At 41.2% G+C, this 15,864-nt stretch overlaps 1 protein-coding gene across 1 annotated transcript; it reads left to right on the top strand.

The window, feature by feature from the left end:
* Positions 1-306: 306 nt before the first annotated feature.
* LOC113013919 (SRSF protein kinase 3) lies at positions 307-9,207 on the top strand. The gene is made up of 12 exons (XM_026155154.2): positions 307-735; positions 1,259-1,362; positions 4,474-4,582; positions 4,761-4,848; positions 5,044-5,131; positions 5,305-5,411; positions 6,680-6,842; positions 7,200-7,276; positions 7,850-7,957; positions 8,194-8,263; positions 8,387-8,479; positions 8,590-9,207. Exons 1-12 carry the CDS (start codon positions 656-658, stop codon positions 8,775-8,777), a joined length of 1,275 nt encoding a protein of 424 aa, XP_026010939.1. The 5' UTR covers positions 307-655; the 3' UTR covers positions 8,778-9,207.
* The last annotated feature ends 6,657 nt before the right edge of the window (positions 9,208-15,864 follow it).

A 15,864-nucleotide genomic window follows, 5' to 3' on the forward strand; every position in this document is an offset into this window, starting at 1 on the left:
CTGTAAGATCAAGTGTACAATATATTTGTCAAGATTGTGCCAGGTGCTTCTGTTAAACTTCTTCCTCAAAAGCTGAGCTCATCTAAATGTAAAATCCTCATACAGAGAGGGTTTTAAATTGCAATCTGTTTTTAAAAAATGGAACTTTCAGCCAACCTCTGTTCTAACGACTTTATTTTAATCCTTAAGAATGTGCTGCAGGCAGGTTTAGCAGTCTGTGATCCCTGTAGCAGCTGTCGTTCCCTCTCTTCCCTCACTCTGTTCGGCCTTGTGTGACGTTCGGCTCATCTTTTAGGGGCGCCTTCTCTCTTTTATAGCTTTCCCAGCATGCACGAGACATCGAGGAACAGAGAGAGAGAGTTTAATCTGAGGCTGGTGACTGAAAGATGCAAGTCCTGCAGCAGAGCAGGTGAAAACCTGACAGACTGTGAGCCAAGACCCTGCGGGGGGATTTCCATGTTTAGACCCTGCTGACTGCTGATTCCAGCCTCCTGAGAGACTAAGCAGACCCCCACCACAACCCCTTCTACCTCCACCACCTCCACCTCTCAGCTGCTTAACTAGATTCAAGGGCAGCAACTGTAATCAGGGCTACTTGCTTTTTTTCCTGCGCCTAACTCTCTCCTCACTTTATGCCAAAAAATCGGAAATTTTAATGTACTGGCGACATCTGCTTAATCGCACCATGCAGAGGAGCCCCTGCCTGCCTCATACAGAGGCTGAACAGCATCGTGTGTGAGTATAAAACTTTCTGCATTAGTATCATCATTATTATTTCGTTTCTTCTTTCATGTTTTTATGTAGCCTTGCATTCTTGCGTGACCTCAAGAAAATGCAACTCAGCTCCTAAACTCTTTTTTTTTGACATTATCGATAATTATTTAAAATTTGCCCCTAAAATCTTTCACATTTATTCGCGTCTAGCTCTTAAACTCTACTGTATATGTCCCTCTGCTGAAAACAGACCTGTGATCAGTATTTCCAGACATGACGTGACTCCGACTCCTCGGGCCATCTGTGTATTGGGAGCAGCTGGCGTGCAGAGTTATCAGGTTGCGCGGAGATGCTTCTAAATGATTTACAGCCTAGTTAGAAATAGTGCAACTTCCGGTGCTGCTTGTCCACTCTCAGCTGGGCAGTGGGGCAAACGTCCACGGCACGCTGAGTCTGTGGGAATCTCCAAAAGTAGTTCAGCTCTCAGAAACTGACACACATATGAATACACTGTTTGAATTTCTGGGTTTGTGTGTGTTTGCAGGAGTGAGGGTGGCGTGTCTAACAGTTTCAAAGCCCTTGGATGCCAGGAGCAGCTGGATCCCAAGGACAGTCAGGTCTCTGAGGACCCCCAAGAATACTGTTATGGTAACTCACACATGTATCCTAACTTTTATCCCGAGCCTCTCGAAACCCTCAAAGCAGCTTGTACCAGGATGTAATTAAAGATTCTTTCAACATGCTGACTCTGTTATTCAGAGCCCGCTCCAGCTGGAAATGATGCAGTGTTTATGAGAATGGGCCGCTGTTGCAAGCTAAGTTCCTGTTGGCAGCATCATTTTGAGACACTGAGCGTTGCTGCTACAGTTTACAAATAGTTTTCGGATTTTTGCCAGAAGAGTTGTCCAAGTACGACGAGAGGAGCGCTTGGGCGGTGGATTGGACAGCTTTAAAAAGGAAACAGTTACCAGATTCTGGTTTGTGGAAACAAGATTGGATGAGTCTGTGAATATAATGCAAAACTGCACACTGAGCTGTTTGAAAGAAATCTTAACATGTCAGATACTGGACAGAGTAAAGTCTACTTTTAGGTTTGTCAGATTCACTACACATATTACCCGCTCGTATATTAAACACACGCCTGATATCATGTACTCTCCATTGTGCCACCATTGAACATGGAGTCATGCACTCTGAGACATCTCAAGATCCCCTAAGGATATCAGACACAAGGACATTATCATCAAATCCTTTCATCTTTTAAATTGTGAGGTGGGGTCTCCATGTATCCCACAGATTCTCAGATTCAGGAATTTGAGAGCCTTAGTCAACCCCTGAGTAATCTGTCATGTCTATCAAACCCTTCATCCACATTATATAAAAGAAACAGCGACTTCAGTAGTCCAGTTCACTTCAGTAGTTGCCCTTTTACAGATACTTTTGACCAAGTCACCAATCCGTCACAATTTGGCCTTTTGCCAAAGTAGCTGAGGCCTTCTTGCACATTTCTCTTCACTCCATTGCTCATTCATGACTGTATATAAAAGATATATGCATATAAAAGATGGCTATAGCCCCTGAGACCTAACCCTTTGATTATGGTCTCTTCAGTTTGATGTCTCAATGTTAGCATTTTTGCTAACATTGCTAGCTAGCTAAGCTTCATTGTCTAAGGAGCTTGGAAAGAAAAGCGTCTGGACTTCTTTGAGTTGCTTGAAAACGTTTCACCTCTCATCCGAGAAGCTTCTTCAGTTCTAAGGGTCAAATGGTGGAGAGTCCCAGATTTAAACCTAGTGGGAGTAACCCCCCACAGAGGGACAAAAGGACCCCCTGATGATCCTCTACCTAATCACATGAGCCAAGGTGTGAAAGCGGGTGTGGGTCACAATCAGCCAGGGTTTCGGGTGAGCTCATTGTGAAACCTGGCCCACAATGAGCTCACCCAGCTCCTTAGACTACGATGACCTGGATGACTGAGAACCTTCACAGACACTAAGCTTCATTCATAAACCACATGGGTGCAATATACAAGCACAAATAAATGTGAATTAGTGCTAAGAAACAGACTAATAAAAGACTAAAGTCTAACTGACTGAAGCTCATGCAGTGTAGGTAAGACCTGGTAGGCCACAAGAACCATTTTTGTATTAGTAAACCTACATTTTAATGACGTCCAGTTGAATATTTTAACATGAAGGTTTGCTATGATTGACTTGCTTCTGGGTCAGTCTCAAGTGAACATTGGAGTGTGTTTAGCAGTGGCTTTGATTTTCAGACCAGGAAGTTGCCGGTACTGTATTTGCTAATATTCACTGGATCTTTATAAGGTCACGGCTATAATTACCTCCACCAAGGAAGTTTTGTTTTTGGTAGAACATGCACGAAAATGCTATCTGCAAACACAACAACTCAAAAGATTTGTAGGGGTGTATAGTGGGGTCATGTTAACAATCCATTAAAATGTGCCTTTTATCCACCAAGCTGATGCAAAGTGAATATATACAACAACAACAACAACAACAACAAAAACACTATTGCTTTAAAACTGCCAGGAGAGAGAGCTGCCTTGGTGGAGGTTTGTGCTCTTGGAGTGCTTCGTGTAGATTTAACGTTTCAGGCTCCATTTACTGAAATGCAGCAGTTTGAAAAGGAGATTTTGACTTGGGGTCAACTTCTTACAGGTCAAGAAGAAGGCAGGTTCAGACATAATTAGAACTAGACAGCCTATGTATAAGAAGAGCAAACCACAATGACCGAGAATATAAGATCACACACCTATCGTATTGTGAGTTGACTATAACGTGACCATCTATTTAAGTTTAACCTTAAGGTGAGCCAATATAACCCCTTTCCCCCATAAAGACAACATTTGACAACCTCCACTGTACCCTTATTGACAAATTCTGACACAATAAAGTTCTAATTTAACAGACACTCTTGACCACTCTTGGTAACTTCTGATGTAAACACAGTCATTTTATTCTATTAGCAGCCTGAATTATGACAGAAACTGCTTAGCTCAGAAAACAGCTTTGAGGGACTCCTGTTTGGCTTTTGAGGGATAAAAAGTCAAAGATGATCATAAGAATCCATGCATATTTTTTCTTGTGCTTTGCTTGTGTAAATCCAAAGTGTGGCTTCTCATAAGCCTCATAGCTGCACTAAGCCTGTGTGCCTCTCTCATTATGCATTGCTTTAATGCGCAGTATCTGGTTGCCAATTTGCTGGTCTGACCTTGGTCCTCGCTTCTTACCTGCCAGCTGTGCAAGTCTTTGTGTGTACCTCATATATCCTCTGCTGCGTATGTGATACCACCGGTGCCTGACACAGTAATAAATCACAGGCTGGTGTATCTCATGCTTAAATTTAATAGACACAGAAATTCAGTTTCAAGACTGCTGACAATGTCCAACAACTGTGTGTCATGCTTGCTGAAAGAGAAGCGATACAGACGTATGCCTCGCCATTTTTCTCTGTCCTACTAGCAGATCTGAATGTATTACTCACTAACAGACATGTTATAGCCTATAGGAAGTTGCAACGCCAGAAATAGCTTTAGCGGCTATATTTTTAGTCATCTTTCAAAGCTCTCTAAACAGCATATGGAAAATCCTTAGCGAATGATAACAAGGTTTCAGATGTCAGGTCATATAGAGAAGTGCCTAATCACTGAAACCTAGAATAAATTCAACCATATAAGCAGTTCAACTAGAAATGGGACTTTGTTCATTCATGTCATTCTGCTTTTATCCCCCCAAGGTGGGTACCACCCCATCCAGATAGGGGACACCTTCAACAGAAGATACCAGGTGGTGTCCAAACTCGGCTGGGGTTATTTCTCCACTGTATGGCTCTGCCAGGACCTCAAGTAGGTTCATTTTGAGACTGTGTGATATGATCAGGGTGGAAGCGGTGGAGAAATTTGATCTTATTAGGCATCATATAATTATAATAATTAAAAATTGGATCAAACAAATATTTAGTTTGAGTCTTTTACTTTGTCCAGTAACCAGCATGCACATCTGATCTGGTGTCTGTGTTGGCAGGCTAGGTCGGCGTGTTGCTGTGAAGGTGTTGAAGAGTGGGGCTGGCTTCACCCAGGCTGGAGAGGATGAACTGGCTCTCCTGCGATGTGTTAGTGACCGTCTGCTTGTGAATCTCCTCTCTAAGCGCTCTGTCTGTCAGATATTTTTCTCTGTCATATCTTTGGAGCATCACTCTCTGCCAATCTTTTAATAAAGGACGAATCATCCCCTCCCTCTTTAAAAAAAATCTCTTCTTGCTCTTCTTCCTCTTTTTTTCATCCTCTCGTCTCCTCTCTTTCAACAGGCCAGTGGTTCTGTGGGCCGTCATCCCTTTGGCCAAAGGATCGTTCGACTGCTAGATGAGTTTAAGCTGGTTGGGGTAAATGGGGTACGTATCCTTTTTGGAGATGGGATTTCTTGGGCGCATATTCCAGAATCCTTTGAGCTGTTCCATTACATCATTGAAACAATCAATGTCAAAGTATTAAAATGTGAACATGTTGTAGTGGATGTAGTTTTTGCAGCAAAGTGGTTTGGGAAACTGACCTTAATGTATGGTGGTTAGACATTTGCCTAGTGCTGGAGCTGCTGGGGCCTGACCTGAGATGCTTGCAGCTCTGCTTTGGGAATCCAGGACTGTTGCAGCCTTGGATCAAACAAATACTTATCCAGGTAAGACAAAGCAGACCAGAAAACCCAGGCACCAGAAATCAAGTTCATATAAGGTGTGTTTAATTTAAACTTCACCTCTTTGTTCAAAATTTGTGGGATAATCTTTTAACCAATAGGTTTTTGTACAGTTTCCCATTTGGGGAAATTTGGGGTAATCATTTCTGAACAAACAGTTAGCGACCTTGATCTTAATGAGATCTCTAAAAGTTTCAATCTGGTTTTAATCACTACACAGCACTGAGACAACATGTTTAGGGGCTTTTAATGATATTCTTTTAACTTTGGTTTCTGGCAGCCCTACCCTCTTGTTGTTGGACCTGACAGCAGCCTTTGACACGCTGACCATGATATCCTGCTATCACGGCTGGAATCTTATGCTGGCCTAAAAGGCTCTGCTCTTCAGTGGTTTTCTGTAATTCTCTGTACTTTGGTTTGGACCAGGCCTCTATTTATTGTCACCAAATGCAGCTGCTTTTCTGCTAACTGGCACAAAACAGAAGGAGCATACCACCCCAGTGTTGGCCTCCCTACAGTAGCTTCCTGTTCCTTACAGGAGCCAACTTAACATTTTACTTTTTCTTTTTAAATCACTAAATGGCCGAGCCCCTTCTCACCTGTCTGAGCTCCTATTTATTTATACTCCAGAAAGAACCACGAGGTCCAGGTCAAAACTAACTTTAACTATTCCACGGTCTAAACTTAAATCTCGTGGTGACAGAGCCTTCTCTATACCAGACTTCGTCTTAATGTTAGATCTGCACAAACGCACAAACTTTTTAAATCGTTACTGAAGACACATTTTTATGGTCTGGCTTTTAACGCACGTTGACCTAAACATTTTGGTTTTAACAGCCTTAGTTGTTGTTGTTGTTGTTTTTATTGACTATTACTGATTTAATTTATTGATTTATTGATTTTATTTTTTTCTCTTCTATATTTTACTGTATCACTGTTGTGCATTTTATTTATTTTAGTGGCATTTTACATTGTTAAGCAATTTACCAACAGTCCATGCTGCACAATGTTAATCTAGGCTAATCATTCTGGCTATAGCTTAGTAATTTATAATAATAATAAAAAGAATTTTCCCAAAAGTGTTGCTTAAACAAACTTTAATAAAGGAAGATCTCAAATTGTGAAAACACTGACATGGTGGGGGAATCAACGAGAGCTGATTCCCGATTCCTGATGTTTTTTCCTGATAAAATCATCGGTGAGGGAGCAGGAAAGGAAAGGAAACATCATCAGATCTGTGTATTTTTCTATAGGTCCTGCAGGGGCTGGACTACCTTCACTCTCAATGTAAAATCATCCACACAGACATCAAGCCAGAAAACATCCTTGTGTGTCTGGAAGAGCAGTCCCACAAAGCACCAGCTTGGGGCAGCAGCTCCTCCTCGTTACAGACTGGGAAGGAAGCCAGTTCACCAGGCACGTTTTATTTTGTCCTTCATTGCTACAGATGCTTGAGAGTGTTTAAGAGTTTCAGTAATAAAAAGGTTCAGCGCCAGATATTTTTTATTTCTGATGGGCCGTATAGGCAACCATGCAGCTGTAAATACATAAATAAATATTTGCTTCAGTATTTGTGGTGTTTGTTTTTGTGCTAAGAAAAAAATAATGAAACTAATTCAACAGATAATCAAGCAAATACATTAACCATGCCATCCCAGCTATTAGAGCTGGACAAAAACAGCTGTGTACTATTTAATTTTAATATAAAACATTTATCTTGGAAATCCAAATTCATAATAATAATAATAATGTTTGTTTGTTTTTTTCTCCCAGAAAGCAATCGGGTAAACCCGTACAGCTTAAAGGAAATTGCAGTGAAGATTGCTGACTTGGGGAGCTCCTGTTGGGTGGTTAGTATTTACACTTATACACTTATAAAACTTTTGGTTTAACATATTTTATTAGTGTATTATTAAATTGTATAAAGGGTCAGCCACTTTATGTTTTTGTCATCAGAAGCTTGCAACATTAGCCTGAAAGGTGACAATATTATATGTCAACATTCTGTTCCAAAATGCTCTCTGCTGCCCCCAAGTGGACAAAAGTATTGTATTCACTTTTGGTACTGTGTGGATGTAGTTTGATCACATTTAATTATCTTAATAGCTATAGAATTGAAGAGGTTCTCTTAAAAAGCGCTATAAATCCTCCAAAGCAAAGAGGAACTGAGGTTTTGTATTGTACCTCCACACTCAAAGTAAGAACTCGAGCCAGATTTGGAAGAAAAAGGCTAAGTTTATTGTAAGAAGTGTAAACATGATGCTTCAACTCTGCTGAGAAGCCACACTGTAGAACACAAGTGACAAAGAAAATAAAACAACGAGAAAGGGAATAAAGAGGAATAGATCTTTCTGGCTCTCTGTCACATGCACACGCGCACACACACCAAATCACCTTTAAACCCTTCTGTCTGTCATCACCAGTACAAACATTTCTGTGAGGAGATCCAGACCCGACAGTATCGCTCACTAGAGGTTTTACTGGGATCTGAGTATGGCCCACCTGCTGACATCTGGAGTGTCGCATGCATGGTGAGAGACAATCCAAACTAATGTGATGTTCACACTTTGAAATATTTAATCCCATAATGTTATGTTTATATACCATTCCATCAAATGGGAATTAAAGTAATTTGCACAATTCATAGCTAAAGCTATGCTGCCCTGTAGCTAAATGACCTATAGTGAAACCTTTCTGATAAAAAGCTATCTGTGCATTCTTACTTATTCTGTGTGTCACCACTAAATGTTCTCCTGAATTCTCTCAGGCCTTTGAGTTGATCACTGGAGACTCACTGTTTGAGCCCAGAGCCAGTGAGTCCATTTCCCTGGAGGAAGGTGTGTTTAGATGGCTGTGTGACGAGCACTGACACGGGATTAAGTGAGATTACACCATGCCTTCATTGTAATTAGGATACTAATGCATTCTGTGTCATGCTTGTATGTGTTTATCCACCTCAGATCATATTGGCCAGATAACGGAGCTGCTTGGCAAAATCCCGGCCGCTGTTGCCTTGTCGGGTAAATACTCTGCTGAGTACTTCAGCTGCAGAGGTGAGCATCTACCTTCACTTCCAGATGAGATCTTTCTTCCTGTGTTAATGTGTTGTTATTGCTGCCAGTGAGCTGCTCGTCTGTTGTAACAGTTTATGGTTTTCATCCAGGCGACCTGCGTCGTGTCGGTCTGCTGAGGTTCTGGAGCCTCTATGAGGTTTTGGTGGAGAAATACCACTTCCTGTTGGAGGAGGCCTCTGGGTTCTCTGACTTCCTACTTTCCATGTTGAATTATCACCCAGAGAAGAGGGCCACTGCTGCACAGTGCCTCCGCCACCCTTGGTTGACTTCCTGTTAGCTTCTTGTTAGGCCTCTGCAGCCCTTATAGACAGATGCTTCAAGTTGCTGCTAGACTTTGTCGATTTCAGGGCATCTTTGTGTTTTCACAGCATCTGATGGGCTTCTTATACAACATTCAAAAAAGAAGAATTTGAACTTCGCTACAAGAGCCCAGCAAAGCACAATGAGCTTTTTCAACTTCCTTGTGATTTTTTTTTAAACAACCATGAGAAGCTCAGCTCTGACGCTGCTAATAAGTGTGAAGTTCTCAATCTGCAACCAAGTGTGGATTTATTCTTTAGTCATTTTGAATATGATTTTCTATCTGAGAATGACTCAAACTGTAATCATTTGTTGATCTTTTACAGTGCATGTGCTCGTTTAGTTTAAGTTTTGTACAGTAAAGTGAAGCACTTTAAAGAACAAAGTGACATTAGAAGGAGTGCAAATCCAAGTCAAGCCTTTTTTGTTGTTGATGTTTGTTTTACATGAGCTCAAATCATCTGATTAACCCTAAATTAATTCTGTAGCGACTTGTAAACCAGAAAAATATGGGTTTAGATATAACCCCCGCAGAGCCTGATTACAACATCCACACCACTGAGTCAGCCTAGAATCACATTAAGAGACTGAAAAAAATTCCAAAACCAAAACAATCTGAGAACTGTGTGCAAGTGCCAAAAGAACCAGTGCTGTGTATGGTTCATTTAAAAGTCCAAGCTATCTGACAGTTTTGGTCAGATCATTTTGTCTTTCGTATGTAAAAAGTTTACACGTAACTGGTTCTTATACTTAAATCTTCAGCAAGGACAAGTAAAGACTAACCTGACAATGATTTTCAAGAAAAGAATCTCTCTACAGTATTTCAAAAGAAGCAGGATGTTTCTCTCGCTGAAGAAAAAAGTTTTATAGAAATATGTGAGAGAAAAAAACGACTTCAGCTTCATTGGTTCCTGACCTCAGTAAATACATCTTACTTATTTATTTTGTAAATCATGACAAGCATTTGTGAGCAGAGGAACAATGAAGCAGGATGCGCTTCGAGGCTGGACTTCACAAAAAAGGGTCTTCCAAAAAGGTCACCATGGCTGCCCCCATCTTTCATATACAGTCTATGCTATTTTTCTTGGATGGTGACTGTTAATGTACCAGACGCTGCATTTATTGGGGTTGAGCTTCGTATAAAAAGAACTTTCTGGCACTGCAAACAGCTGTCCATTTCAATAAGTCATTTAGTACAAGTACAGTTCACTAGTGACCTTCTTCACATGTGAAACACTTTGAGTCGATACATGTTCTCAGAGACAGGCGCATTCATTCAGCATTCACCTGGTCATCAGTGACCCATCTAGTGTTGTAGTTAGGGCTGGGTTTTGTTTCTGCCACATGTTAAACAGGTGGATTTTCAGGTAGATTTCAAATCTTGTCTTAAAAGCTTGTTTCCTCTTTTGGTGTTCAAAATAGATGGAAATCCTTCAGAAAGCCAAACCCTATAGTTGACAGTAGATGGGTTACACAGACCTGGGGGACGGTCAAAGGTTAATGCCATCTGTTGCAAAGCTCTGTAGGGTGAAAATTACAGATCAGAGAAAGAGATTGTCATTGAAATACACTCATGTTGAGCGGAATAACTGGAAAAGATCATATCCGACTGTCAAGCTAAACCAGAGTGTTGGATTATCATCAAGGAGAGCACAGGGAAAAAAGGCACATAAAGCTACACATTCTAATAACTTGACCTTATTCCTTGTAACCAGAGCATCAAATAATAATCTGACTTGTCCTCATGAAAACTAAGCACAGTAACATCAGCAAAGTTGCACTGACCAGGACTCTCGTGTTAGGACTGCACAACGTTTTTAGGGTGTATGTTTTTTACATATTTTATCTTTTCATGTGAGTTCTCCTGTAGTGTTTCATCCTATCCAGCTGTAGGCTCGACACTCCACCAGTGGATTTTCTTTATAAACGACCGCATAACCACACTCTATCCTGATCCGGCGACACTTCTTGGGCCACGAGGTGGGTTTCATCGGGCTGCAAAGGAGAAGCAGGGAAGAGAGAGGTGCTTTCATGAGGCTACAGTCATTTTAATAAATCAGCAGTGTTGTGCAAGTTACTTTAAAAAAGTAATTAGTTATAGTTACTAGTTACTTCTTCAAAAAAGTAACTGAGTTAGTAACTGAGTTACAAGATTCTAAAAGTAATTAATTACTCAAAAAGTAACTATTGCGTTACTTTAAAAAAAATGTTTAACCCTCGGGGGTCCAGGGTATAATTGGCCATTTTTAACTACTTTTGATTTTCCCTCCACATTTTACCTTTAAAAACGATTTACTTTGCCTTGTTTAGTATCATTCTTTTCAGCACGACCTCACGTGTCTGAATTTATGTTTTATTTTGACATACTGTATTAACACAATTGATCTAAAATCAGACAAAAAACATAAAATCCGAGTTTAAAAAGTGATATTTTTTACTGTAAAAACCACAAACATGTTTATTCAATTATATTTCATAACTTTAAATGCAAATATAATTTGTCAATTTTAAAATCCTATGCATAAGTTTTGCAAACAACAAAGTTATTTGCAGTCATTTACCTTTTACCCCTTTTTTAAATAACCATTTCACACTATTTAGATAATAATCAGGTGTTCTGCATTCAATAAGATGCCACACAAATTATTTGTGCCACTCCAAAAAAATAATTCCTGTCCACTACAAAGGAGAACAATATTGACCGAACCAGCAGCAAAAGAAGATCCAAACTACGCTTCACATAAACATAGTTATGAATCCCCTCTGACTTTTGCTGTTTTGCTTCTACCATGATAAAATCATGCACACTCTCTCTCTCTCTCTCTCTCCCTCTCTCTCTCTGTATACTTCAAGAACAGTTTCCCGTCTAAAAATCTGTTTTCTTCATTATTCGCTTGCTTGTTAAGCACAAGTCTACCGTTATTTACGACGCTGTCGGCCGCTGGTTTTTTTTTTTCCTTTTCCTTTACTTACTTCTGAAAAGAAAACCTAATTTCTGCTGTTCAATAGGCTTCTGAACAAATGTAAACTTTTTAAAACTATGCAAAATGCAAACCGCTTAGCCGTGTCTCTAATAAAACCTCTGTAACTTCAGAGGTAATGTTCATATGTTGATTAATGGTTTTCTTTCATTTTTGATGTACTGCAGAATATTTTTATAAAATCCCACGCCAGGAAAACCTCCATGTTTTTCTGTGTTTTATCTTCAGCTACTTTGACACAAAGGCATCTGCTGTGACGCTCACACCTTTGATAAAGTCTTGCGTGTGTCAGCTTCCTTTTTATAGATACAAAAATATGTAAATGTACTGATCTGAATTATAATATTTCTGACTGTCTGAAGCAAAATTTCCCAGATTCAAATCGAATTGAATTGAATCAAATCGTGGATCGAATTGATTCGGGACCTTGTGAATTGGAATCGAATCAATTCTAGAAATCAGTGACGATACCCAGCCCTAGTCCAGATTACTTACATAGACAGCTACTTCCATGCAACTGATATAAGGTGCGGTAAGCTGAAGACAGCTTCAACAGTCTGTTTGTTGAAAAATAGTAACATGACCGCACCACATTTTCTTGTTAGTAACGGTAACGGCATTGTAACGATAGGAATAGTAATTAGTTAGATTACTCGTTACTGAAAAAGTACCACGGTTAGTTGTAACGCTGTTATTCCCATCACTGTAAATCAGTGGCCTGAAATAAGCTGAACTGGAAAAAAAAATTCTACTCACGCAAAGCAGTAGAAACCAAACGCGTGACAGAAGCACTTGTCGCAACCTCTCCGGAAAGAATCTCCTGCTTTGTAGTTCTTGTCTTTGGAGGAGCAGATGCCTGCGAAAGAAACGAGAGCCACGCTGTCAGATCTATCTCATCTGACTTTACATTTCTAAGCTCTTCTCTTTAGGTGAGCAGGTATGAAACTGCTGGGTAAAAATGCACTTTTTCCCCCCCAGGACATCGTAACTTTGCAAAGGCTATAAATGTCCGTCCTCTGGGCAGAACACATAAAGCCCCGCTGCAAGGGGTCAGGCACATTAATGGCTAAATCTGGCATCCGCAGTGAGTTTCCTCAGCGTTCCTGCAGGCTGCGGGTAGCTATCCTTATGGGGTTTGTCTGTCACCTTGAGAAGGGGATCAATAAGAACGCACTGATGCACTGTGAAGAGCTCCCAGGGGAATGAATGCAAGGTCAGGGTTATAAAGGACAGAGAGTTTGCGGTCAGCCAGTTTGTGTTGGTTTAACAGCCACAGCTTCCATAAATCACAAGTGTTGATTAATGTGGAAAGTAGCAGCCCCTGAGCTGCGCAGGGTAATGTGAATACATTATCTTGAACAGTGGAGGAACAGAAGTGGTTCTTACCTTTTTTGTGGTAGACTGAAGCTTCTGAGCGTCCATCGCGCAACAGAAGGATGAGGGACACGCACAAGGCAAACACCAGCACTGAAGAGTAGCCATTATTTACCGGATGTGACATTGTGAAATATAACAAGAGAATTACCTGTTTTAAACTGGCGCTTTCACTCGTTTTAATCTTGTGTGACTGTCTGGTGGAGTCCAGTGAAGTCCCTGTGGTGGCCGTGTTGATGCTGGCTAATATTTATAGTCTCACAAGTCCACTGGAGACAGAGAGCGAGAGAGAGAAGAAGAGCATCTTGTGGTCTCCTGGTTTCTTTCCACTGTCCAACTTTTGTTTCAGAGTTTGAGTGTTTAGAGTTTGGCTGTGTAGCCATGCATCCCTAAATATTACCTTTGGCCATCAGCTGCTGCGTTAAGCCTGCATGGGTGAAAGTACGGGCCGGTGTTTTGACGTGACAGTCGATCAGCTCAGCGGTGGTCCTGAAACATTCCTAACCTGCCTATTTAGCATCTATTTCAATTCACCATTTATTCCTTTCCCCCTGATACACGGAGGTGCTGACTAGTGAAAAAAACCCCTGCTGAGACCATTAAAAAGAAAACAGCTGTTTGTGCTGACGTTGCCCCTTGTGTGAAGGGACAAATAATGAGAAAACGGCATTCTGAAACATTTTAAAAAGCGTGTGACAAAAAAAAAAATCACAGACTTAAAAAATCGCATTTCCTCTGGGGATCCAAGGTCTGGCCAGTACCATACGATGAGTTTGTAGCCCCAAATTGTTTGTACAGCACATTTTCCCCCTTCTTTTGATTGTTTACATATGCTGCTGTTCACATAGCGCGATGTAAAGACTGCAGTATTGCCAGAAATGTATGTCACATATAACTTAAACTGTCTGATGTCTGGGGGAAAGACCCCTTAATTTAAGGCAAAGATCAGAAAATTGCCATATGTGAGTGTCATGTATGAAAATGGACCAACAGAGAAAAAGAGTCATATCCTTGATGTTGATTTGACACACACACACACACACAGATGGATATGGCTGGATGTTTGAGCAACCAAAGGACAGCTTGTGGCCAGTTTCTTCCTTCCTGACAGCCTCGGGCCAATAGCCAGTCAACACACCACGCTCTGACAGAAGGCAAAAACAAAACAAACTACAACATCAAGGGACTAGAAAGAACATGTGGTGTCCTAGGGCGCCACTGCTAGCTTCCACATAAACCCCTTTAGTCACACCGGAACATTCTGAGAGCTGTGGCCTGGTGAGACACCACAATAGGGTGAAATGGAGATGTTAACCCTGTTGTAGGTGTTGGCGGCATCCAATGAATTTTGGATTATACAGTCCATCTTCGTTGGTGTCCATAGCCAGCGTTGAATACACTGTTGAAATTGAAGTGGAGGTCAGCTTGGCTCATAGACATACTATTGTTTATTGTTTAAATTCCATGTAGGATAGTTTCAGTCCTGCCACAGATGTATAATTAAAGTGTTGCGTTTAACTTTAACCACTTCTCTAACCACATCCAACTTTTTTGTTGGGCCTTATTCCCATAAAACCTGAACCATAAATAATTTGCCCAAACCATAATTTCTTTAACCTTCGCCATGACCTATTTGTCATGCACAGATATTTGCAAAAAAAGCAACAAGTCAGAAAAACGTTGGTTTTGGACAGACTTCAGGGTAATAACATGTTCATTGCTGGGTGCTGGGATAAGCTTTTGATCACTGTGAACCTGTACGTAATTTTTTTTCTGTATAAAATAGCCACGTCCAGCTGTATTTGCTGTCTCCATAACTCAGTTTGATCCTTTTGGACAGATAACACAGTGCTTTTAGGTATATGTTATACGGAAAAATGTTTAGAAGAAGTAAACAAGGGCTCAACCTCATTCTAACCAATTTATCTGCTTCACTGGAGACAGTTCTGGGTGATTTCTATTAAAAAAGCTCTTGAAATACTCCTGCACCACTCTTCATCCAGTGCCATTCAATTAGCCAGATATACTGCAATGAGATGCACTGTTGCATCAGCGGGAGAAAATTTCTCCCCCCTTAGGTATTCCACGATAAACTGCAAGAAGCCTTGGATGAACCGGGATGCTCGTCTCCTCCTGAAGGCCTGCAACACTGCCTTTAGGTCAGGAGATGCACACGCCTACAGCACAGCCAGGGCTAATCTAAAGAAGGGCATCAAAAAAGCCAAACACCATTACAAAAAGAAGGTAGAAGAACACTTCTCCAACTCCAATCCCCGACGCATGTGGCAAGGACTCCAGACCATTACAGACTACAGGACCACCAAACCCTCCCCCGCATCCTCTGATGTCTCCTTCCTCAACGAGCTCAACAACCTTTATGCTCGTTTTGAGCAAGGGAACCCCACAACCACAACCAAAGCAGACTTGACGCCAGACCACCAACCTCTGACTCCCTCCCCCACCGATGTAGGAGCGGTGCTAAGCAGGATCAATGTCCACAAGGCTGCAGGTCCTGATGGCATCCCCGGGCGTGTTCTCAGAGCGTGTTCTGGGGAGCTTGCAGGAGTGCTCACAGACATATTCAATCTGTCCTTGGCCCACGATGTGGTACCGGCCTGCTTCAAATCCACCTCCATCGTCCCGATACCCAAAAACTCCAACCCATCTTGCCTTAATGACTACCGCCCAGTAGCACTCACCCCCATCATC

Source organism: Astatotilapia calliptera, chromosome 20 (genome assembly GCF_964374335.1).
Source record: "Astatotilapia calliptera chromosome 20, fAstCal68.1, whole genome shotgun sequence".
NCBI lineage: Eukaryota > Metazoa > Chordata > Actinopteri > Cichliformes > Cichlidae > Astatotilapia > Astatotilapia calliptera.